The sequence below is a fragment of the Biomphalaria glabrata genome, chromosome 4 (assembly GCF_947242115.1).
Source record: "Biomphalaria glabrata chromosome 4, xgBioGlab47.1, whole genome shotgun sequence".
Taxonomy (NCBI): domain Eukaryota; kingdom Metazoa; phylum Mollusca; class Gastropoda; family Planorbidae; genus Biomphalaria; species Biomphalaria glabrata.
This window is the reverse complement of record NC_074714.1, coordinates 17,489,039-17,513,727: the sequence shown is the minus strand read 5'-3', so window position 1 is coordinate 17,513,727 and position 24,689 is coordinate 17,489,039. Positions and strand designations below refer to the sequence as shown.

At 37.9% G+C, this 24,689-nt stretch overlaps 1 protein-coding gene across 1 annotated transcript; it reads right to left on the bottom strand.

The window, feature by feature from the left end:
- Window positions 1-43: 43 nt before the first annotated feature.
- Window positions 44-22,140, bottom strand: LOC106075274 (uncharacterized). Its single transcript, XM_056027669.1, has 10 exons — window positions 21,863-22,140; window positions 21,416-21,457; window positions 19,761-19,851; window positions 17,738-17,853; window positions 10,124-10,144; window positions 9,204-9,224; window positions 8,168-8,267; window positions 6,175-6,238; window positions 5,285-5,336; window positions 44-2,798 (listed from the first exon to the last, which is right to left on the bottom strand). Exons 1-10 carry the CDS (start codon window positions 21,900-21,902, stop codon window positions 2,719-2,721), a joined length of 627 nt encoding a protein of 208 aa, XP_055883644.1. The 5' UTR covers window positions 21,903-22,140; the 3' UTR covers window positions 44-2,718.
- Between the last annotated feature and the right edge of the window lie 2,549 nt (window positions 22,141-24,689).

The following is a 24,689-nucleotide window of genomic DNA, read 5'->3' as shown; positions in this document are numbered from 1 at the left end:
ACGTCTGTAATATATAAGATAAGATAAGAAGAGGAACGAAGCATTTGAATTCAAGCAAAGAAATGTTTATATTTTTATTTTTATTTCGATATACATTAACACTAAACCACCACATACAAACATTACATTGACAAAAAATATTTTCATAAATCTATGAGAACAATAACTGCATGGCACATCACCTACTTTACAATTTTCTAAAACTATAATTACACTGCATTTCCATGGTAACAAAAACATAATAAAAAGGTTCTAGAAAAGGTCATTGTTTTGTCAGAGCTTGGTTAATGTTTGGTCGTAGTATTGTTTTGCTACTGTTGGGTTATTCTGAATAGAGCTGTGTTTTTAAAAGAAAATCATTGCTCCCGTTTAAAGCCTGCATTACATGATGTGATTATTGAAATGTAGACCGAATCTATGCATGTCTGTGAACAGTGAAGGAATAACGTTTCTCCATTCATTAACAAGTAGATAGTTGTTGAAATAACAAGTACAATGATAGTTGTTGAAATAACAAGTACAAAGATAGTTGCTGAAATAACAAGTACAATGATAGTTGTTGAAATAACAAGTACAAAGATAGTTGTTGAAATAACAAGTACAATGATAGTTGTTGAAATAACAAGTACAAAGATAGTTGCTGAAATAACAAGTACAAAGATAGTTGTTGAAATAACAAGTACAAAGATAGTTGTTGAAATAACAAGTACAAAGATAGTTGCTGAAATAACAAGTACAAAGATAGTTGTTGAAATAACAAGTACAAAGATAGTTGTTGAAATAACAAGTACAAAGATAGTTGTTGAAATAACAAGTACAAAGATAGTTGCTGAAATAACAAGTACAAAGATAGTTGTTGAAATAACAAGTACAATGATAGTTGTTGAAATAACAAGTACAAAGTTAGTTGCTGAAATAACAAGTACAATGATAGTTGTTGAAATAACAAGTACAAAGATAGTTGCTGAAATAACAAGTACAAAGATAGTTGCTGAAATAACAAGTACAAAGATAGTTGCTGAAATAACAAGTACAAAGATAGTTGCTGAAATAACAAGTACAAAGATAGTTGTTGAAATAACAAGTACAAAGATAGTTGCTGAAATAACAAGTACAATGATAGTTGTTGAAATAACAAGTACAAAGATAGTTGTTGAAATAACAAGTACAAAGATAGTTGCTGAAATAACAAGTACAAAGATAGTTGCTGAAATAACAAGTACAAAGATAGTTGCTGAAATAACAAGTACAATGATAGTTGCTGAAATAACAAGTACACACAATAGGGAAAAAGTACCAAGCAATTTAAACTATTGAGTGAACATTATACAGTAATTTTCAAGTTTGATTGTAGAATATTGTAACGAGATTGGACTCCACACCAGATTCTTTCATAAATAAAAGGATAACCACAGACCTATATATATATATATATTATATCTAGACTGGAAAACGTAAACAAATTCATATTCTCGATTGATCAACTCACAGACCTATATATATAGATATATATGGATGGCTGCCTGGTCGTGCGGTTTGCGCGCTGGACTGTCGTTCGGATTTATCGACGGTCGAGGGTTCAAACCCTGCCCGCTCCCATTCCCCGTCGTCCTGCGGGAGGTTTGGACTAGGAAGTAAACTATCTTCAACTCTGAAGGAACATCCGAAACATGTAAAACATTTTACAAACAAACATTTTGTATTAATCACAGAACTATATATTCTTGCAAATTCATTAAATAAAGCTATTTCCTGAGTTTCCATTAAGATAATGTTTCAAGGTTCTAGATCGAAATAATTCATGTCTATTGATTTTAGTTATCTTATGTACATTTAAATAGACTGATTTTGTTTTTATGTATCTAAATATCACAAAATAATAATTATGAGACGAGAGTGCTCTTATTTTCGATGTTTAATAACTAGATCTAGATCTAAACATTAAATTATATGTTACATAGGAGAGGGTTAAAAAAACAACTTTACTTCTTATAATTACTTTACAAAACAACGCCTTGTTTCATCTTTTTAAAAAGTTTTTTCACAACATTTTTGTAATGTTAAAAGATTTACATGTCCAGTCTAGATATCTAATATGTATAGGTCAGTGAGGATAACTTATTTATAACTCTACTTCTTTTTTACAATAAACCGACGTGATACTAAAGTTACTAGAGTTCCATATACTCCATATAGAAACCTGCGTAGAGCCAAGGCAGTGCTACCAAAAACACCACCCGAAGTTCATATCTTGCCAGTGACATGCTGTCCCACCCTTCTAGATGTTTTGCCCTAAATACAACACAAGAGGCATGGCTACAATTGGCGACTTTTTGCACTGACAGGTGTCGACAAAAATATATCCCCCAGGCCGTAAAGGAATGTGTATCACTGATATAAACAATACGCAAAATATTTCTTTTATTGTTAGCATGTAGCAATTTTGAATAAAAGATTTCTTTTAGCAACAAAAACAAAACTCTATACATGTAGTGATCTACGAAAACTGATTTTATTAAATGAAGACAAGGGTACAACAATCAATCTACATCTTTATATGCTGTACAAATGGAAAAGTAATATTTTTTAAAAAAAGATCAATAATGATTATGCGTCGTTCATGGTCCCAGGTCTTGTGTCCACTCCAGCACACCATACATTCGTTTCATTGACTTTTTATTGCATGATGGACAATCGATTTGTTGAACTGGTCCGCGATTAGTGCAGCTTGCTGACAAGGATGGTTGCTATGGCTACCAAGAGATAGTTGGCCGTGGCAGTCTTGAGGGCGAGACTTTCTGTGGATGATAAAGACAGGAAGAAGAAGTAGACATCTAAAATGTGTACACACAGGTCAACAGGTGCGTATCAAAGTTCCATGTTAGTAACTTTTTTTTTATATAGCCAAAAGAGTTGTGAGTCGGACTGAAACTATTTTGGATGAGAGAGAGAGAACGATAAGAAAAGGAGAGAGAGAGAGAGAACGATAAGAAAAGGAGAGAGAGAGAGAGATAATAAATATAATGTTCTTGCTTTCTCTTTATTTTGTAACTCAGTGTTTCTCAACAATTTACTAAAGATACCCCCCTCCCTTTCCAAGATGAAAAAATGTTCGCTCGCCCTCCTCTAGTGATCTACATGGACTGTGAGGGTGGTTGTAAGCTTCTTCATAAGTTACAGAATCAAGGAGCCAAGAGTTGTCTGACTTCAGACATGCATTTGAATGGCGTCTACAACGCAATCTTCAATCCAATAATTTTGTAAAAAGTCACATAATAAAGTTTTATGGTAGTTTCACGTCGGACTCTTAAATGTGATGACCATTCGACGTGCATAGATCTACATTTATGCAATGAGCCTGTTGTCGTAAGATGATCTTCAAATCGAATCAAAATGTTGTGTACCAGGTGACCACAGGTCTGTCACGAAAAAAAAAAGTGAAAAGAACAGTAGTAGCATCCTGTAAATTTGACCATTCGGACGTGCTGTCAGAGTCGCAAAAAATGTCCCAAACAGAAAACGTTATGAGTGATTTAGTTGATGTCTTGTAGAGACTTCTAGCAAAAGAAAATGAAAATGTTATTAGGAAGTCTTACTTAGGAGATAAAACAACTCTCATGTTTACAAAGCTGTCACTGTGACACATTTTGAACACGTTAATGCTCCTACTTTCCATGATCAAGTTGAAACTTAGTACAATTATTTATTGTCGAAGACAACACATGAATCACTAAAAAAATAATTTACCAAACAGCTAATTAAATAGTGGTAATTAATTTATTTTGTTTGATATAAAAAGGGAAAAACTTTTTATAGTATTGTATATATGGCTGTCAATGTGGAGTTCTTGCATGTTTTATTTAATTTTTCTAAACATTGTTCTGACTTTATAAAGATTTTATATAATAGCGCAAATAAGAAACAAGACCCTCCTTGCGCTCACATTTCGCTCTAGCTAGGGGACACGCTCTAAAAGATTGAGAAACGCTGTTGCCAACTGTATCTAGTGAATGTATGGATTCACCGTCTTCATCGTTGATAATTAATGATGACTCTATTTAATGGAAAATTCCCAGTGTGTCAACTGAACGCAAAATGCGTCGATATGATAGTTGAAGAATGTCAATATGACTGCAGTGATGGAACATGACAACGTATTTTGTATTAAACAAATACAAGTGTTCTTTGTTCTTTTATACTTTGCATGTTGAAATAAACGTGCGCACTCTTTGAATCGCGAACAAATTGCATTTCGAAATATGCTCATAACATGAATTTGTTAGCTAAGTGTTCAGGAGATTTGCTATTGATTGCCCCTACTAAATGAGTGTCAAAAAAATAGACATGGCAAGCAGGAAAATGAATGTATTTGTTATTTGATACATCGGGGCAGTTAAGGCCTTGACTTGTCAATTAAATCCGCTGAATCCCTTTCTAACCATCTATTCCGAAACTCCTTTATCCTAATACCTTTAGTATTGACAACTAAAATATTAAAAGTATAAAATGTTCAGTAGAGATTTGTAAAAAAAAAAAAAAGAAATTATTGGAGGAAGAAAGGGGAATATTATTTATATGCAATGGGTGCCCACCCATCGCGGTCTGGTCGGTAACGAGGAGCCGACTTTTTAGCTAAATCTTTCTCCCTTCTGGCACCTGATCCTGATGTACCACACTCCTACGTAGGTGTTCCATCTCTAGTCTTTGAGAGAGAAATGACATTTGGGTTAGATAGCTGGGACACGTCAGATGAGGGCAGAGAATTATGGAGGCAGATTCAAAAAGACTAGACCGGAAGGATGCAGGGTGGCAAGTAAAGTGAAAAGACCAGGCCGTTTCCCCCAAAAAAAAAATGTTATCTAAGGGGAAGAAACAAAAAAAAATTCACTGTCATATCTCTCAATACTGCAAGGTTTAACTCCCTTTTTCTATTTGAAATAAAAACAATTAATTGCCGCTTAACTATTTACCTATTTGGTTTATTGTTTGATTCATTCATTTGTTGTCATCGACTATGTACACAAATTTCAACTAGATCCGAGAATGGGAAATGGGAGAAAAAAATGTATAATATTATTACCAAACAGACAGAACAGACGGAGTGAGTTAGTATAAGGTTTGTACTGAGTAATATAGATTCTAGTCTCTGAATCTTAATTATGCACAGCGCGCAGACGTTTCGAGGGGTCGCATTAAACCTCGTCATGGGACGGATATGGCCCACTGGCCAAAGGTTGAGCATTACATCTAATTAACATTGGATTGTTATGAGTAAGAAACTTACCACAGTTTTCAAGGTTCATTCTTGACTTTTCATCTCTGGTCATTTTGTCCACCTATAGAGTAAGAAAACTTTAATGTCAATTTTGTCAACTTCAAATAATCAAATAACTTGCACCAATGGTTTAAAGATGCCCGTTGTCTTTCAAAGTAGCGTTGAAGAAATACAAAATACCCCAGAAACGGAAAACATGAAGGTAGAAACAAAGGGAAAACTACCAGAAGGTAGAAACAAAGGGAAAACTACCAGAAGGTAGAAACAAAGGGAAAACTACCAGAAGGTAGAAACAAAGGGAAAACTACCAGAAGGTAGAAACAAAGGGAAAACTACCAGAAGGTAGAAACAAAGGGAAAACTACCAGAAGGTAGAAACAAAGGGGAAATTATCATAGCTTAGAACGTGGTGGCTGAGTAGTAAACGGCTTGGCTTTCTAAACGATGGGTCTCTGGTTCCAATCTCGGCGTGGGATTTTCATTGTCGAGATGTTTAGGGCGCCCTGAGTCCACCCAACTGTTAGGCTTGTTGTGGGGTTTGCGCTTTGAACTCTCGTTCGATGCTCTCGATTAATCCGTGTTTGAATCTTGCCCGCTGCCATTCCCCGACGTCCTGCGGGAGTTTTGAGCTGGGATGTAATTATCTTGAAATCTGAAGGAACATCCGAACCATGATAATCAAAAACAAACTCTAATTATACCTGACATTATTTTTGGAAAATAAAGACTGTTGGTAGTTGTGCTGGCCACATGACACCCTCGTTAACTTCTGCCTTAGAAACTGAAATGAACTTAGCATCACATCATCTGCTGGGCTGCTGTATAGATCGCAATGTCTAAAAGGTTATTTATTTTTTTTACAATAGTAGTATTAGTAATAATAATAAAGAAACACAATACCTCTTCTCTTTCTGAGCCACACGATGAAATTTGTAGTAAGCAATTTCTGAATGTGTTCAGATGTCTGGAAGTGCAAAATAAACAAATTTATGAGACACAATTAGTGCACCACTAGTGAAATTTAAAACCATTTGTGTGTGGTGAATTGATGTTTATACTGAGAATAGTTCAATAACAATAAAAATATTTTGTTGAAAAATATAGCATCATATTTCTCTTTAAAAAAAAATTGTCTTTTAAGAATTATTTTTTTTTATATACCATGAAAGCACAAACTTTTTTTTTGGAAACTAGTGATGAAATAACGAAATAAAAATGATAGTTATTTTATTTCATTGTCTCAACTAGCAAGCTACTCTAAAACATAACTACATCAGGATAATTCTACATTGCTTCTTGAGAAATTGTAAGCTATTTCTTCAGGAGCATTTTTTGTTATATTTTAGACTTTTTAAATTGTATTAACAAAAATGTTAACAATTTTTACAATATCCTATTAGCTTGTTCACGGTTTCAACATTGAAGTTTATAATTGGACACTGAGTGGACAGGATCTCGAAAACGGCCCTGAGGATTTTCCTATAAATTTTGACACTTTATGTATTTTTTTAGGAGAAGAATTGCTAGACAATTGGCCACACAGAGAAGACTCTGGTTTGACAGTTATAATTTTTCAAAATATAATAATCTTAAAATTAAATTTGGTCTGAAGATCTATACCTTGAACACGGCAGTGGAAATTCCCACATATACTCACAAAGGAGTTATACAAACAATTAGATTTCGGAAGCATTTTACGCACCGTCGTATGTATATAATAATTTTCAAAACACATCAGTAGCATATCACTAACTAGAATGTTCTATACCATATCTCTAAAATTCCAGTATTCTAGTATACACTTCTGTGTTTTAATGTTACAAAGTCTGGATCTATATCACAAAACTAGAATTTAAATAGTCTGAGTAGATTTATACATGGCCGTAACCAGGATTTTTTTTCTGGGGGTGGGGGGATTGGGGAGGGGTAAAAAATTTTCCTTTTTTATCTGTCATTCATGAGTTATTGAGAGCAACTTTATCGCTGTTACAAAAAGAGCAACTTTATCGCTGTTACAAAAAGAGCAACTTTATCGCTGTTACAAAAAGAGCAACTTTATCGCTGTTACAAAAAGAGCAGCTTTATCGCTGTTACAAAAAGAGCAGCTTTATCGCTGTTACAAAAAGAGCAACTTTATCGCTGTTACAAAAAGAGCAACTTTATCGCTGTTACAAAAAGAGCAACTTTATCGCTGTTACAAAAAGAGCAGCTTTATCGCTGTTACAAAAAGAGCAGCTTTATCGCTGTTACAAAAAGAGCAGCTTTATCGCTGTTACAAAAAGAGCAACTTTATCGCTGTTACAAAAAGAGCAGCTTTATCGCTGTTACAAAAAGAGCAGCTTTATCGCTGTTACAAAAAGAGCAGCTTTATCGCTGTTACAAAAAGAGCAGCTTTATCGCTGTTACAAATGTCATCAGGCTCATGAAGAATTGTCTTTTTAAAAAAATTATTTTACTTGTCAGATATGACTTTTCCCACCAATAAAATAGACCTACTATAATACAATGATCTGATGAAGACAACTATTTATTTAAGTAAACATAAATTCTAGCTGTAAGAGAAATCAAGGAACGAGAACTACAACGACAAGCTATAACAAGAAATATCAAGGATCTAAATCAACTATACAGTTCAAACAATCTTCACATTACGCCAGTCTCCGTAAGAAATAAAGAAATTAAACGGTACACTAGTTTTAAACATGTTTGCAATTTAGAAAAACATCTTCTATTGATACTAAATAGAACCTGTATTATAACACAGAGAAACATCGTTTAGAAATACTACGTGATAGGCTCATGGAGACCTAATGTTTTACCAAAATTATATGACATTTCTTACAGAGAACTTAATTATATATATATATAACAATGAACAGCTACATTTACTTACTGACAAATTACTGTCTCGTTTCTGTCTTTGTTCATTGTATCTGCAACTACGATGTTGTCAACGTATGACTGCCTACACGTTTTCACTTTGCTGTTACAATCTGAAAAAAATTGAAAGACATAAAGAGCAAGACATGTTTGAAGTGTGTCTCATCTATTACTAAGAAAGCTGAGAAGAAAGACTTTTTGAAAGACATTCTTATTTTTCTTTCTTTTCAATATCGCTTAACTAGGTCAGCTTCCCACATTTAGACACAATGTACTAGAGTTTACTAGACTATAATTGATTCCCTTAAATGATTGATATATGTGTTGTCATCGACTATGGTTAATTGTACAAAGTTTTAACTTGATCCTAGAATGGTAACTTGGGAAGTGTGAGAAATACCGTGTAAAATATTCCACCCAGACCCAGATAGACATTATGATTTTAATGTTGATATGAGTGATATGGTGTATTTTTAAATATGAGTCATTTTGAACATCAATTTATGTATACATATTTTCAAATTGGCTAACAATGTTTGTTATAACAATGTTGTTTGTAAGATGAAAAGGTTAGGTTTTACATCTCTGTATGAAAATGTATTTACTGACGCACTATTATTAATACACATACAATTTAATTTCAATAATAGATTAGCAAATGTACACTTAACATAACTCTTTAAGATTGAGACATATACCCTGTTATTGTCTTCCCTTGTATTTATACCCTCTCTAAAATTAACTTGGCCATAGACTGGAAGAAATCAGAATCTTCCACTAGCCCTGCTTATCTTTAACTTCCGTGGCTATTTCCAGTTCGACTAGAAACTTAATGTTCTTTCACGAAATGTAAACTCATTGAAGAAGGTTCTATCCAAGGCAAAGAATACATTACATAAAAAAATTGTTGACAAATCTTGTGTGGTGCCCCAACTGACTAAGGGATGTATGAAGGTGTGAGGTGAAACTATTTGTTTATAGTTTATACAATTAAAACAAAAGATTAAAAATAATTCCGTCACACTAATATGTATGTAATGTTCACCTACCTTCACTACTGTATGTCCTGCCTAAAGACAATGAGAAATAGAATGTGTTGAATGTCATAACTATACACTATACACATTTGGTTATTGCTATTGCCTTAGTTATAGTACAAACAGTATAATAGATAAATTAGGTATTAACAATGGTGTGTATTTCATCGAATGTATGACATTTATTAAACTACTTTCAAAAATATATTTAAAATCTTCTTTTTGACATAAAACGCGAATTAAAAAATAATATTATATTTGATTCGTTAATCATTGTAGACTTCATATCTAATAATGTTTATCAATATATATTTATTCTTTTAATGATAAAGATAAAGGCACATTCCTCGTCCTATATGCTAGGACAAATTTGTACAAATGCTCCTTCTTCCCTAGTGCTATTAGAGCATGGAATGGGTTGCCTGAGCTAGCCAGGAAAACCAGTGACTTGGCAGAATTTAATTCATTGGTTAATATGCATGACTAAATGCATGACGCGTATGACGTAATCATCTTTTTTTTTGAAGTAACGTCTGTATTATATAAGATAAGAAGATAAGATGTTCCTTCAGAATTGAAGATTATTACATTCTAGCCCAACCCTCGCTCGGGACGGCGCGAGATTGCAGTGAGCAGGATTTGGCCCTAAATCATTGACACGACAGTCCAGAGCGCATACCGCACGACCATAATTCAGCAGCCATAATGGTGTTAATAAACTAATAATGATTTCCTTTTTATTTTACACAATTTTGCCACACTATGGATAAACGTCTAAGAGACTCAATTTTATTATGACACAGAAAAGAAGGAAATTGGTTTTCACAATACGTTACTGTCGATGAACTCTTGCAATTAAACACATAATATAATAATGAAAGTGTAAATACAATACTAAAGAATAGACAACTAAGATATCAAAATCTGCATACCGTTTGGAGGATTTCCAAGTTCTGAAATGTAAAACAATATCTTTTATTTCTTTCATGTCAATTAACCAATGTTTAAATATAAAAAATACATTACAAATTTATTATTTTAATCCGAACAGACACACAGACTTAAGTTCTTAAACTTTCCATTTTATACAAAATAATAATCACAATAGAAAGAGCTTTAACCGTGTGGTAACTTCTATAAAATAGATTTCTTCCTAGACATTGTCTTGTCTCCCTTTAGTGTTTGTAGTCCAGCCAAGAAATATTACAATTACCTAAGACCCAAGTGACGGCACTGCTCGTGATAAATAAATGTCATTATCCAGAAAGATTACGAAATCAAAAGGAAGACTATGATAAAGTGTATGTTGATGAATTGGAAGCAAATTTACGACAAGATATTCAGCTTTGTCTTCATCAGGCCTCGCACTTTGCAACAGAACTATTTCTACGTTCGCTTATACACACTGTCTAATAGCCAGATAGAGAAGCTTCTGTACAGTATTTAGTAAGTACTTATTAAGTTGAAATTGTTAGCCAAATCATCTAGAAATGCTATTGACTTCATACATTTTACAATAATTATCTTCACTTTTGTTTTCGAGAATGTTAACTAATTTTGTTTTATTTGAATAATTAGTATCGATCATCATCATAATGAAACTCTATCTGATCTGAGTGAGGGCTAGAGAGGTTGAAGCCTCTCTTGCAAAAGCCCTGGAAAGAAGCCATGCTGTTTGGCGTAGTGCATATATGCCACCATAGTAGTGACCATACAGGTCGAGGATTTGTGGTTTCTGTCCTGACCTGTCGAAAACGGAGATAAGCAAGTCTGGGGCAGCCAAAATAAATACGGTATCCTCTTCTTCCGGGGGCACCGTGAGTGGAAGTTTGGCCACAGCCATGAGAAATATGAGCCTGTCCTGCAAATGCAATGTACTATAAATTATAATAGCTTGCTCAGTCCTGGACAGCCTCCACCACGGGGAAGCGCGATCAGGGCGCCTCATGTGCCCCTAGACTCCGCGAGATTCCCAACATTCAAACCACTTTTCCAATTCAACTAGTATCAATAACAATATTATATATTTATGGGACGTGATGGCGTTGTATTTCTGAGCCGAGGCGACACGAGTTCTAGCCCTGATCACTTGGTGAACGGTGAACTCAAAAATGTCTGAAACGCTCAACTCTCATAGGGACCTAAAATTGGTCATTATGCTTTCCACGTTGCTCCTTTGTTAACCACCCGTCATAGAAATAGAAGAGCTTTACATCAACTGAGTCAAGTATCGCAAGGGGAACTTTCTTACTGTATTTTTGGGAGGGCGAGTAATACTGATTGGTGAAATGAAATATGAATCACACTAGAGCAAGTTATGTTATCAGTAGGGAGATATTGATCTACCTGACAGTTCAAATGTATATCAAGTGGAGTTGTTGTTTTTTTCAATTTAATAATATTTGATTTGATTTGTTGATTTGAGGCACATCGGCACAATTTAGGCCATGTCGTGCCTGCAGTCCCCCAAGGACTACTCTCTCTCTAAATAACAAGGGCCAGATTCTATACAGTAATATAATTAAAATTAAGGTCTATTCACAGTTAAAATAGTAAAGGTAGTAAAAATTTAAATATTTGGTAAAAATCTAATGTAAATAGTGCATGTTCACAAATTCAGAAATCAGATCTTCGTAGATAGCCCCACTTCCCGAATAAAGCCCAGTACCTTCCCAGGGTCGACATTATTAAATAGTGTTTTTAGATTAGTGGCTCTAAAATGTTTCGCCCTGACATCCTGGTATCTGGGGCAATCAACGAGGATATGTTCCACGGTGAGGCGAGAGTCACAGTACTCGCAAAGTGGGGGCTCCTCTCTCTTCAGTACAAAAGAGTGCGTGATGTAGGTGTGGCCAATCCTAAGTCTGGACATGGTTGTGCTACCACGCCTTGTCAGACCCTTAGATGTGGGCCGCCACCTGACATCCGCCACAATCTGCCTGAGTTTACTGTGAGTCTCAGCCTCCCATCGGTTCTGCCACTCTCTATAGGTGGCAGAGGCAATACTTTGTCTCAGGTCCGAGTAGGGAATTTGGGTTCCTGACACCGCATGATTTAGGGCTCTCTTTGCTTCTCTGTCTGCGGCTTCGTTTCCCTCAATGCCAACATGGGAGGGGACCCAGATGAAGGTGACATCCCTACGGTCGGCTGTTATTAGGTCCAACAGCTTCAGGCTCTTATGTACCAATGGGATGTCAGTCTTCATCCGCCCCAAAGCTTGCAATGCAGATTTGGAGTCGGAGCAGATTATAAATTTACTCCTTTCTGATGCTTTTACGGCCATAAGTGCAAGCAATATTGCGTGCAATTCGGCCGTAAAGATGGAGCAGCCATCGGGGAGTCTACGGGAGATTGTTTTGTTCCGAAAGGAGCAGGCACACGCGACCTTTCCCTCCATTTTGGATCCGTCTGTGTAGATGGTGCCACAATCTCCGTAGCTCTCCTGCAGTTCCCTAAAGTGGACTTGTAGTATGCTTGGGTCTGTATTTTCTTTTTTGGAATTAAGGAGGGATAAATTTAATTTAGGTTTATTCATTAGCCAAGGAGGATTCTGAGGGGTTTCTATTTTAGAGATTTGGTCAATGGGTGGGGTTAAATTTTGGATGGGTTCTCTCATTCGAAGGCCCAACGGCTGTATGACGTTAGGCCTTCGATTGTATAATTCTACCTCTGTGGGGTTAAATATGGAGTCAAAAGCAGGGTTCGTGGGGTTGGATTTTAGCTTGACTATATACTGCATTGCAAGCTTTTTCATTCTTATATCCATGGGGAGTTCTCCAGCCTCCACATGGAGACTTGGGATAGGTGATGTACGAAACGCGCCGAGACAGAGACGCAGGGCAGCATTTTGTATTGGTTCCAGTATTTTTAGGTACGACTTCCTTGCTGCTTTATATATTATGGATCCGTAGTCTAGCTTGGATCGAATTAGACTCCGATAGAGCAGCAGCAAGGTATCTCTGTCAGCTCCCCAGTCCGTATGGCTGAGTACTCTTAGTATGTTTAATGACTTTTGGCATTTCTTCTTAAGTTCCTTAATGTGGGGGAGAAAATTAAATTTGGAATCTAAGGTAAGGCCTAAAAATTTTGTAGTTTTCACGACAGGGATCTTCTTTTTGTGTATAAATAGTTCAGGGTCTGGGTGGAGCCCCCTTAGATTACAAAAATGCATACTAACTGTTTTGGAGTCAGAGAATTTGAAACCATTATAGTTTGCCCAACCCTGAATTTTGTTTAAACATAACTGTAATTTCCTTTCTAAGGTGTTCATGTTTTTCCCATAAGTAAGAATGACAAAGTCATCAACATACAAAGAGCACTCTATGCCAGGGGACAGCGCATTTATGATGCTATTTATTTTAATGTTGAACAGGGTGACTGACAGAATGCTGCCCTGGGGTACACCCATTTCCTGGTCATGAGTGTCAGAAGCGGAGTTGCACACTCGGACCTGAAATTTTCGATCTTTCAGGAATTCCTCCACAAAACGGGGGAGGTGTCCCTTAAGCCCCATAAGCGCCAGGTCACGTAGAATGCCATGTTTCCAGGTTGTGTCATAGGCCTTTTCTATATCGAAGAATACAGCTACTAGATGTTCTCTTCTGAGTAATGCATTTCTAATATAAGCTTCCAGCCTTACCAGGTGGTCAGTTGTTGTCCGCCCCTGCCGGAATCCGCACTGGTAGTTTGAGATCACTTTATTCCTTTCCAGGTACCAGACCAGCCTACTGTTAATCATTCTTTCCATGGTTTTGCAGATGCAGCTTGTTAGTGCTATTGGTCGATAGTTAGCTGGGTCAGAGCCGTCTCTTCCCGGTTTAGGTATCGGTATAACTGTGGCTTTCCTCCAGCTGTTTGGGAAAGCGCCTGTTTGCCACACACAGTTATAGACCCCTAGCAGGACTGCCAATGAGGGTTCGGGAAGGTGCTTGAGGAACTGGTAATGGATTTCGTCTTCTCCAGGCGCTGTGTCATGTGACTTGTCCAGCGATTCCCTCAGTTCCTCAAGCGAGAACGGTTTGTTGTAGTCTTCATTGTTCTCTGACCTGAAGTCAATGGGGTGTCTTTCCTCCCTGGTTTTGACTTTTTGGAACTCTGGTGTGTAGTGTGCAGTGGATGATTTTTCTGCTATTGAGGATGCAAGGCAGTCAGCTATTTCTCTGGGGGACGTGACAGTTCGTCCTTGGTTTTTCAAATGCCCTATTGCATTTGATTCTTTCCCTTTGATTCGCCTTACTGCCTTCCAAACCGCTCTAGCAGAAGTTTTGGCATCCAGACTGCTGACAAAACTTCTCCAGGAATTCCTTTTGGCTGACCGTATGGTTTGTCTAGCCTTTGCTCTAGCTATCCTGAATAGCTTTAGGTTTTCCTGGGAAGGATTCTTTATAAATGCAGCCAGTCGTTTTTTCCTATCACCAATAGCACTTTTGCAAGCTGTATCAAACCATGGTTTGCTATGCCGTTTTGGATTTGCAGAGGTTAGGGGTACAACTTTCCTGGCTATACTTAGTAGCTTGCTAGCAAAGGTATCAGCTGGGTTCTGTTCATGGAGGATATTTTCTGTGATATCCTCAGAGCATCTTTTTTGGAATTGTTCCCAATCAGCCTTATTCAGTTTCCACCGCTGAGGTCGTCCCAATGAAGGGAGATTGTTAGTAATGATGATTGGGAAGTGATCACTTCCCCGTAGATCATTGCTAACTGACCATTTAAAATCGTCCAGAAGTCCGGGGACGCATACGGTGAGGTCAATGCATGTGAATGATCCAGTTCCTGGGTGCAAGTAGGTCGGTGATGCATCGTTAAGTATGCATAAATCATGTTGGAGGAAGATATCCTCCAGCATACGACCTCTTGTGTCGGTATTGTTGGATCCCCACATGGTGTTATGGGCATTGAAATCCCCAAGGATTAAATAAGGCCGGGGGAGTTGTTTCAATAGGTCCTCCATGTCTGTTCGGTTTAATGGAGCGCCTGGTGGTAGATACAGGCTGCAGCAAGTGATAACCTTGTGAAGGGTTATCCTAGCTGCTACGGCCTGTAGTGTGGTCTGTAGTTCTACCCTCTCATGGGGGATGCTATCCTTCACAAGGATGCAGACTCCACCTGATGCTCTCTCTGCATCCTCAACATTCTTGGTGTAAGCACGGTAGCTTCGGAAGCTGATGCAATCTTTTAGAAATGTTTCCTGTAAGCAGACAGCTACAGGAGTCTCAGAGTCCATCAGTAGCTGCATTTCCTCGTAATTGGCCTTGAGGCCTCTACAATTCCACTGTACAATTCTGGAATCCATGGCTTATTCTAGATGACCTACTTGGAGCTATTTGGCCTTGGGAGGCCCCCGGAGGGGTTTCCCTTTATTCCAGTGACCTTGGTATTTTTATTCTTGGGTTTGGATGGAGAGGAGGACAACCCCCTTTTGGGGGAAGTCTTTCTCTCTGGAGAGGGGAGATCCCTCTGGTTAGAGCGGAGGTTATTTCCTCCTCTCTCACCTCGGGCATCCTCTCCGCTTTGATTTCTCCCCTTAGGGAGTTGGTCAACCTCTAACTCAGTAGAGGTTGGGGTGTCTGGCTGGGTTCTCTGAGGAGAACCTGTGTCAGACATGATGTCTCCGGGTTCTCCCGGAGTATTGGTTTTGACATGCTGCTCAGTCTCCATGCTCTCATCAGCGAGCTCAGAGAACCTGTTCTTTAGCATGACAACAGGGCTTTCTTGTTTCTTCAGAGGTGTGTTCTTTGGCGGTGTTTTCTTCTGAGTTGGGGGAGGAGGAGGGGGTGGTGGGGTCAATGTGTCCGTCTGTGTGGCTATGGATCTTCCTTTCTTAGCAACAGCCTGGGCGTAGGTCTTTGTCAAGCCGAATTGGCCCTTGGGTAGGGCCAGTACAGCCGATTTCGCCTGGCTAAAGGTACATCCGTTTCTTGCCTTGTACTCCTGCACGGCAACCTCCTGTTTCCACACAGGGCAGTCCTTGGAGTAGGCTGAGTGGCCAGCTTGACAGTTTGGGCATTTGAACTGGGCTGTGCAGCCCTTGTCCTCATGACCCTCTCCAGCACATCTGGCACACACAGTGTTCCTCTTACAGACTGCCGCGCCGTGTCCATAACCCTGGCACTTGAAGCACCTCATGGGGTTAGGTATGTAGGGCCTCACTGGAACTCGTAGGTATCCTGCCTTCACATACTCTGGCGGTGTCCTAGTTCCGAATGTGAGGATAATAGTGGCGGTTTTGACCTCCTCACCCTCCCTGCGCCTGGTAATGCGCCGGGCATGGGTGACTCCTTCAATGCCCTCCACTATTTCCTTCTCGGAGCATTCCAGTAGGTCCCTAGAGCTGATTACACCTCTGCTGGTGTTCAGACTCTTGTGTGGCATGACTTCCACTTGGAGATCACAGAGTCTTCTGCATCTTAAAAGCCCATCAGAGTGTGTCTTGCTGTCTACTTCTACAAGGAGTTCCATTGTTTTGTGTAGCTTAGACACACTCTTGGGCTCTCCCACTACTGACTTGAGTCCCTTATAGATAATAAAAGGGCTCAACTTGGTCAGGCTTTTTCCCTCCTCTGTGCATCTAACCACCAGAAATGATGGCCAGGTGGCACAGCTTTTTGGGACCTCCTCTTTTTTATCGTCAATTCGTCGTTTCTTGCCCAGACATAGGTCTGGGGCAAGTAGTTTTGTGTGTGTTTTTTTGTCCATATATATTTTGGTTAATTCGGCACCTGTGCTCCCCACCCGCCATCGAGTCCAACAAGGGGACGGGCCATTCGGATGTCCAGAATGAGCCCGCCAGAGCTACACAGGTGCTATACTCAGTCAGCTGCTACATCGGACATGTGTCCGATACAGCAGCTCCCTGATTGACCCTCCAGCCACCGCCCTCCAGCATAGGTCGACGACCTATGCTGGTAGCTCGGCATGACCAGCCGGTTGACCCAGAGCGGGCCATCTGGGTCTCAGGTCTAGGGGAACTTGGAGCCAAAGTATTGTGTTGTTGTGGTTTATCCTCAGATAGCCACCACTCAAACACCAGGATCTCTTTATCCCCCCTTACCCGTCGCAGTCCACGGCAAACGGACTGGTCTAGGACGTAGTGAGAATTTAAAGTTAAGGAGACAGTGTGATGATCAATGAAGGCAGACTTAGGAAAAGAGGAGGCAGACACAATGATAGAAAAGAAGTAGGGCACTTTTGAGCTCCAAAAGTGCTAAGGAAAGAGGAGCGCAGTTTAACGTCATGTCTCGGGACGAAATTTAATAATACCATAAATCTATCAATATTTCATTTTTCACTACATATTTACTATTATAATATAAAGTTACGTGGTATTTATTATCTGAAGATGTTCGGTAGTTCCAGAGCTCAATCATTGTGAACACAAGTTCGTGGCAACAATGAATGATAGTGGAAACAGAAGTAAACAACTATAAAGGAGAAGTTTTCTGACTCTTACCCCTTGAGGGCCCCCCTTCCATCATCTGTAAGGCCGCTCTATTTACCCCCCCCCCCACACGCACACACACCTTTTCCAAATCATAAGATGTACTTACCACAATGAGAGTTTGAGGCTGACATGTTTCTTTGGATGATGTTGTACGCCAGCAGTAAATACATGTCATCCTTGCACTCTATGTGCTCTACACACTTCAGGTATGTTCTGCCTGTCCTGTGGAGAAACTTGAAGTGTCATCAACCTTTTTTATAGAAACTATTTTTTTTTACCGATAACAAATAAACAAAATGATTCGGTAAAAGACAGCGCTATTAAGGATTATATAAATGTCCCACCTTTTTTTAGGAGGGGGGACTTTAATTTGAAGGACCAGAAAGTAGATGGTTGGGAAAGAGAATGCAAATGTATGAGGGGAGGGGAAGAGTTATAATGCTGGCCATTCCATTTAAAGTTGAAATAAAAATGTTCTGGTCAAAGGAGACATATATCATGGGCGTAACCAGGCTGACTTTTTTATTACTTGGCAATTTTGTCCACATTTGTTTCACTTTGCATACAAAACACGCATAAATCTATGCCTATGTGCATGCACTCCAGAGTTACTTGCTCATTACAGCTTGTCCGTTCATATTGTTTTTACTGCGGTAAGTCATATGTACACTAGAAAAGGTTCTTTGTGGAGCTAGTGGAACGACAGGGTCTTGGGGAGTGCTGTTAGCTCCTCCCAGTGACATCCTGCATCTGTGACTTCAAAAATGAATTTTTCTGATGTGTCTACAACGCAATATTCGGCTATTCTTTAAAAAAAATTGCAGGTGAAAAACAAATCGGCTATTTAATATACTTTACTTCTCGAGCCAGCAACTGATGGGAAAACAGATCAAGGATTGAAATATTTTAGGAGGGGGGGGGGGGGGAGGGGTAAACCTTTTCAAGCTCATGAATTTGAGCAGCAGACGTTTTTATTTCGTTGTTCTCATACTGTCGATTAATTTCTTATAGATTTACTTTATTAATGGAGCCCAGTGAGTTTTATTGGGTGGGGGTGGGCGAATCTTAACCCCTGGCTAAGCTGATGGAATCTGGTAATCGTAGTTTTGTTACAAAGTTTATATCAACTCAATGTGTCTGTTGAGTACAATTTTTTGCACACGTTATTTCTCCCACACCCGTTCTCTGATCAAATTGAATCTGTAAAAAAATTATTTGTTGAACAACATGAATCAATAATAAAAAAATTAAACAATTAGTTAATTAATTATTGGTAATTAAATATTTTGTTCGGTATCGAAAAAGGTAAATAAGTGATACTTATTAAGATAAGGCTATATATGTGGAGGTATTCTCCCTTGTATACCTTTTTTCTCCGAATTCCCATTCTAGGATGAAATTTTACGTAGTCTCCGTTACTTGACGACAACACACGGATCAATAAAAAAATAACCAACTAGTTAACCAATTAGTGGTAATTAATTGTGTTTTAATTAGAAAAAAAAAGTGCTTATTCCTGCAGAATTAAGATATATGTTAGTAATTGTTGTGGTTCTTTCCCTTAGATCATGTTTGTTTATTTGTTTTATTTGGGAGCGGGTGGTCGAGCTTTACCCCACTGGAATTTGGTAACTAGTTAATGATAGTTTGTACCCTTGAAATGGAGCCCAGATGCTGATTAGAAAACAGATCAGTGTGTACAATATTTTCGAGGCGAATTATATTTCGGGGGGAAGGGAGGAGGTTTAACCCCCAAAACTCGCTTCCCGGCAGCTCCCATAGCATATACCAACTAGTTCAACGTAGAGAAGTGTGTGTCTCCTCTAGTTGAGTTTTAACAACACTATTATGTATCTTAATAATTTGTTTCATTATCACTTCTTGACTTGCAACCGTTGTGCTGGCCACACGATAACCTTTTAATCGTTGGTGAAAGAAACAAACAATGTTATCCATCCCATACGTCTCTGGCTATGAAAGACAACTTTCATTGTAAAGGATAAAGAACATTGCCAAAATGGCAATTAGAGATTAATGGGTCAATATAGGAATAGTGGGATGTCATTCTTATTGTTGTCTTGCTTTAAAAGATGAATAGTTCAGAACTATTTGACACTTCACATACTTACAGGCACAATTCTGTGATGTGTTCTGTGACATTCTGTAGAAAAGGCGCTACAGAGTAATTTGTCTGGCAATCGAGGAAATCCTTTTGACATTCTAGTTTATAGTAAGACACAAAACAAGGTGTATTACAGAATAAAGGCAAAACTAAATAGGGGACAATAATGCAACAATAATGTTTAATGTTCCTTTCGTTTATACATGAGAGTATACATGAGAGAGACAGACGGAGAGAGACAGAGATAGAAGGAGAAAAGAAAAAAAAATACGTAGAGAAACTGTGAGACTTTAAGAGAGAGAGAGAGAGAGAGAGAGAGAGAGAGAGAGAGAGAGAGAGTAAAAGTGATAAGAACCATGTTTATAAAACACACACTAAATAGCTATTTATGATATGCAATAATGCAACACATAGGATCTAATTAGTTATAAGACAATATAGTGATTCCTCTCTTTCTTTCAAAGAAAAAAATCAGTATTGGTTTGATCTACAGGAAGTGTTTGTGTGAGAGAGAGAGCGAGAGAGACAGAGAGAGAAATTAATATATATATATATATATATATATATATATATATATATATATATATAGAGAGAGAGAGAGAGAGAGAGAGAGAGAGAGAGAGAGAGAGAGATCGACAGATAGATAGAGAGATTAATTAGATAGATATAAGGCAAGGCAAAGAACACTTGAATAGTACGAAAATAGTTCTCTGAGCTGGGTATTGATCAGCTGGCTGTGTCTGTAGGTGAACTAGATAGTGGGTATGTCAGTAGATAATTAAGAAGTCAGTATGGCCTATACATGTGAATACTTAGAACTCACGAGCAAACTACTTAATCGTCCAAATGTTCACTTTTCTTTTCCTAGTCAAAGGCCCATGGCCATATTTACTTTCTTAAGTCTACAAAAGGTGTGATAAGGCTTAAGGTAAAGTTTTCAAAATGGCTCAAGCACTAGAGATCTATCTAGTTAAAGGTCATGGAGACCGCCAAGAAAAGTTAATTGTTCGTTTAGCTATGCGCGTCTTTGTTGTATTAAGACAGAGAGAGAGAGAGAGAGAGAGAGAGAGAGAGAAGGACAGAAAGAACGAACTCAGTAATGACTTCATCTACTTCTACCCCCACCTACCACTGTAAGGACATGTATCTTTCAGTCAGTTGTCTCCCTTTAAACTGCACATCCTACAAAACTATTCGATTTCAGAAAACAAAATGATTTTCGATACTGCGATTCTAAGACTAATTTAAATATATATAAGAATCTGGACCAGAGTCATGTCATTCCAGACCTGCATACTCTTATGACCTCACCTTGAAAAGGAAGGAGGCCCTTTACAAACGAAAAAAATATTAAGACTTAAAAAGAATATGTATACTAAGACTAAAATTAAGTTGGCTTTTTTTTTTTTTTTTAAAGTTCTGACAAACGAATTACTCTGGTAGATTTTCTAACTGAGGAACAAAGACATTCTGGTATCTGCCAATTCTTGGGAAGAGAGAATGAAGTCACCCACTTAGCTGATTGCAATGGTTTTACGAAATATTAATATGCACCAACAATATTCATAACTTTCTCTATTTAATTGGCATATTGGTTTTTCTGAAGTAAGATTACAATGTGCCAGGTCCTCGCACCCTTTACAGATAATAATTCAAACTGACCTTGACTAGTTCTGGCAGCCAAGCCAAACAACACCGCTGTCACTGTAGGTAAAACAAAAGAGACAAATTAGTTTTAGCTTCAACTGTTGAACAAGCCTACTCTGGCTTGTATCTCGATTTTAAAAGGTCTCCTCTAAACTTGCTTCGTCCAAGGCTATGATAAAATTGATTACCTTGTAAATTAAAGGCGAGAGGATATAAAATATACAATGAGAAGGAAGAACCAAGATTGAAAATATACAATGAGAAGGAAGAACAAAGATTGAAAATATACAATGAGAAGGAAGAACCAAGATTGAAAATATACAATGAGAAGGAAGAACCAAGATTGAAAATATACAATGAGAAGGAAGAACCAAGATTGAAAATATACAATGAGAAGGAAGGACCAAGATTGAAAATGTACAAAAGTAAATGTAGTTAAACACAACTAATAAATTAACTTACGTAGTATTGCAATGCAACGAAATGAGACCAGATAATCCATTGTGTCTACTCCTCAACACCTATTGACTATAATACTAAGAGAAGTTTTATTTTTTTCTTATCTTTCGTAGCAATTCCCAAAGCGATTTCCTTTTAAATTGAAATAATTGTTCACCATCATCTGACTGTCTTGGTCGATCCTACTAGACTTTGTATCCAAACAGTGGAAGTGGTAAGGTGGATCCGTTTGTCACTTGCTTCATGTTTAGCGTGCACGTACCCGAAAAAATGGGGTGGGCGATAGGTGGACGAACATTTTTGTAAGGGGAAAGGGGAGGGAGTGTTGGGAGATGGTTGTGTGGATGTGGTCGAAATGTTCAAATTAACGGAGCCTGGCGAGAGAACAATGTTTGAACAAGCATTAGCTCCAAGTACCTGATCAGCTCAACTTGAGTCAGAGTTTAGAGTCACGCCCCTTCCTCGCTCCAAATAGATCTATTTAGTCCCTTCAATACAAAAATAAATGGTACGTTCACATCTAGGAGGGAACAAGAAAAACCTTTAAAATATCTTTTGTTAAAGATTAATATCTCCATTATTCAACTTCAGGTATAATAGAATAATTAAAAACAAATAATTTAAAAGATTTTTGGTTCAATCGAACACGTGACACCGTCTGACCGTCATCTGCTAGAACTTTTTTTTTATTAGGCTAGCGAGAGAGGCATACTTAGACGATTATTTACTGGTATATTCCTAATATTGATCTAACACTAGACCTTAAGTTATGATTTAGAACTTTTAAGATCTAGTCTAGATCTACTTCATCTAGATCTAGAATCTAGATGTAATCTATACTAGATTTGCGTAAAAAACATAGGTCTAGGTCTAAGTAACGCCTATAAACTTCAATAAAATTGAATTAACTTGAAATTTACACAGTTGAGTCAATTATGGCATTATTACGGTAATACTACTGACTACGCCATGTTGGCTCTAGACCTAGATATAGGCCTAGTCTCCAGCCAAATTTATTTTTTTTTTTGTTTTGTTTTTTCACTTTGAAAAATTGTGACGGTCAAACTAGAATTTTCAACGTGTGGCCAACGAGCTAGTAATTCTTTTCTCAGCGATATACATCAACTTTTACATTTCTATGAAAATCGTTAGATGCGTTTTTGAGGCCAGCTGTCCAGGTTCCTGCTGGTTCCAGGTTCCATGACGTTCTGACTTGAATAGAGGTATTGTAAAAAAAAAACGTATAGCAAGATCTGAAGTTCTTTATTTAATGATGTATTTGGGATATTTGCACAAGGAACTTTGTCTTCTATATTTCGTCTCTTTGCTTTTCTGAAAGAAAATGTTTGGTTTACAGTTCTGACTTTATCGTCAACGTAGTCCTTTGACTTGCGTCATAGCTGGGTGCTATAATAACTATTTCCTTCCACTCTTCCCTGATAGTAGTTGTACCTTGCAGAATATGAAAATAGAGGTTGGTCCATTCTTTCGCGTTGTCCAGCCAGCTTTTCTTTGGGCGACCCTTTCGTCGTGCTCTTCTCCAGGGTGCTAGTTGACAGTGAGTCCCGTTATGCAAGATTACCGAAAGAGCACTGCGTACATCTCGCCACACTATTGAAGAATTCGTTTTTTTTGTTTTTTGGCAGCCGGAGTCTTGAAATGTAAAAATACACACGCATATGTTTGCTTTTTCTATAAGATATCGGGAACAGTTTGGACTAGCATTACCCACCGACTACGCCCGCTGATTTTGTTTCAGGCTATACATTATTTATTTTGCCATGGCCCCCTCACTTTTTTCTCGGACCGGCCCTTAAATTCGAGTATCACTTTTCTCCCTCCCCGATCAGCTCTCCGGGCTAACAAATAATCTTATTTACATTATCTGACTGTTCTTCTGCTCATTAGTCATTAGTCAAAATCAGAACTACACTAGCCACTGTGCCAAAGAATCGCTTATGAAAATAGAAGGTTTTCTAATTATCTATTGTTAGCTTCATAAAGCGGATACATACAAAGTATAAAAGGGGCTAATTCAACTTATACCGCCACATCAGTCATTTACAATCTCTTTCCTTTTTTCGATAACAAACAGAATAATTAATTACAAATAGTTAATTAACTAATTGTTTTTTTTTTATTGATTCTTGTTTTGTCGGGTAAAAGAAATAATTGTACAAAATTTCAGCTTGATCTGAGATTGGGTGTGGGAGAAATAACGTGTACAAAATTTTTACCAGACAGACAGACAGATCAGAGTGAGTTGATATACACCAACTCAAGAGTCAATTGTCAGACAACCGACTCAGCTTAGCGACGCACCATATATAACGGACTTAAAACACTACATAATAGTGACTCTAGATAACCATAAAAAGCATACCGATTTGCTAGATTTCGAAGAGCTAGTATCTAGTATAGCTTCTACAGTGACAACATCAGTTAACGGCAGAGACTCGACTGTGGAACATTTTGAACTTCTTCTTCTTCTTCATCGTTCTCATTGTTATGTTGGAGTGTTCATATGACTAGACCAATACATGAGATGAACTGCGCAGTGGTTTCCAAATCAGGGAGCTTTCCATATAGTTTTCTTTCTATTGGGGTGATTTGGGGCCAATGTCTTATACGGGCCTCTTGGTAGAGAGAGCAGTTTTGGAGGACGTGGTCGGCATTTTCTGGTGATACTCCACATGGGCAGATTTCACTGGTTCCAATTTTGAGCTTCCGGAACATGTGTTGTCGCATTCTGTTGTGTCCGGTCCTGAGTCGAAAGATTAGACGTTGGTCTTGTCGGGATAGCTTATAGTAAGCATCATCTTTCTTGTGA

What these genes read in the sequence shown, in the direction of transcription:
- LOC106075274 (XM_056027669.1), bottom strand. Translation starts at nt 21,902, where the DNA reads ATGGATTATCTGGTCTCATTTCGTTGCATTGCAATACTAC. An exon ending in CACATCACAGAATTGTGCCT is followed by an intron (nt 17,854 to 19,760) that starts GTAAGTATGTGA and finishes GTTTCTCCACAG; the next exon opens with GACAGGCAGAACATACCTGA. An exon ending in AATGAACCTTGAAAACTGTG is followed by an intron (nt 2,799 to 5,284) that starts GTAAGTTTCTTA and finishes TATCATCCACAG; the next exon opens with AAAGTCTCGCCCTCAAGACT.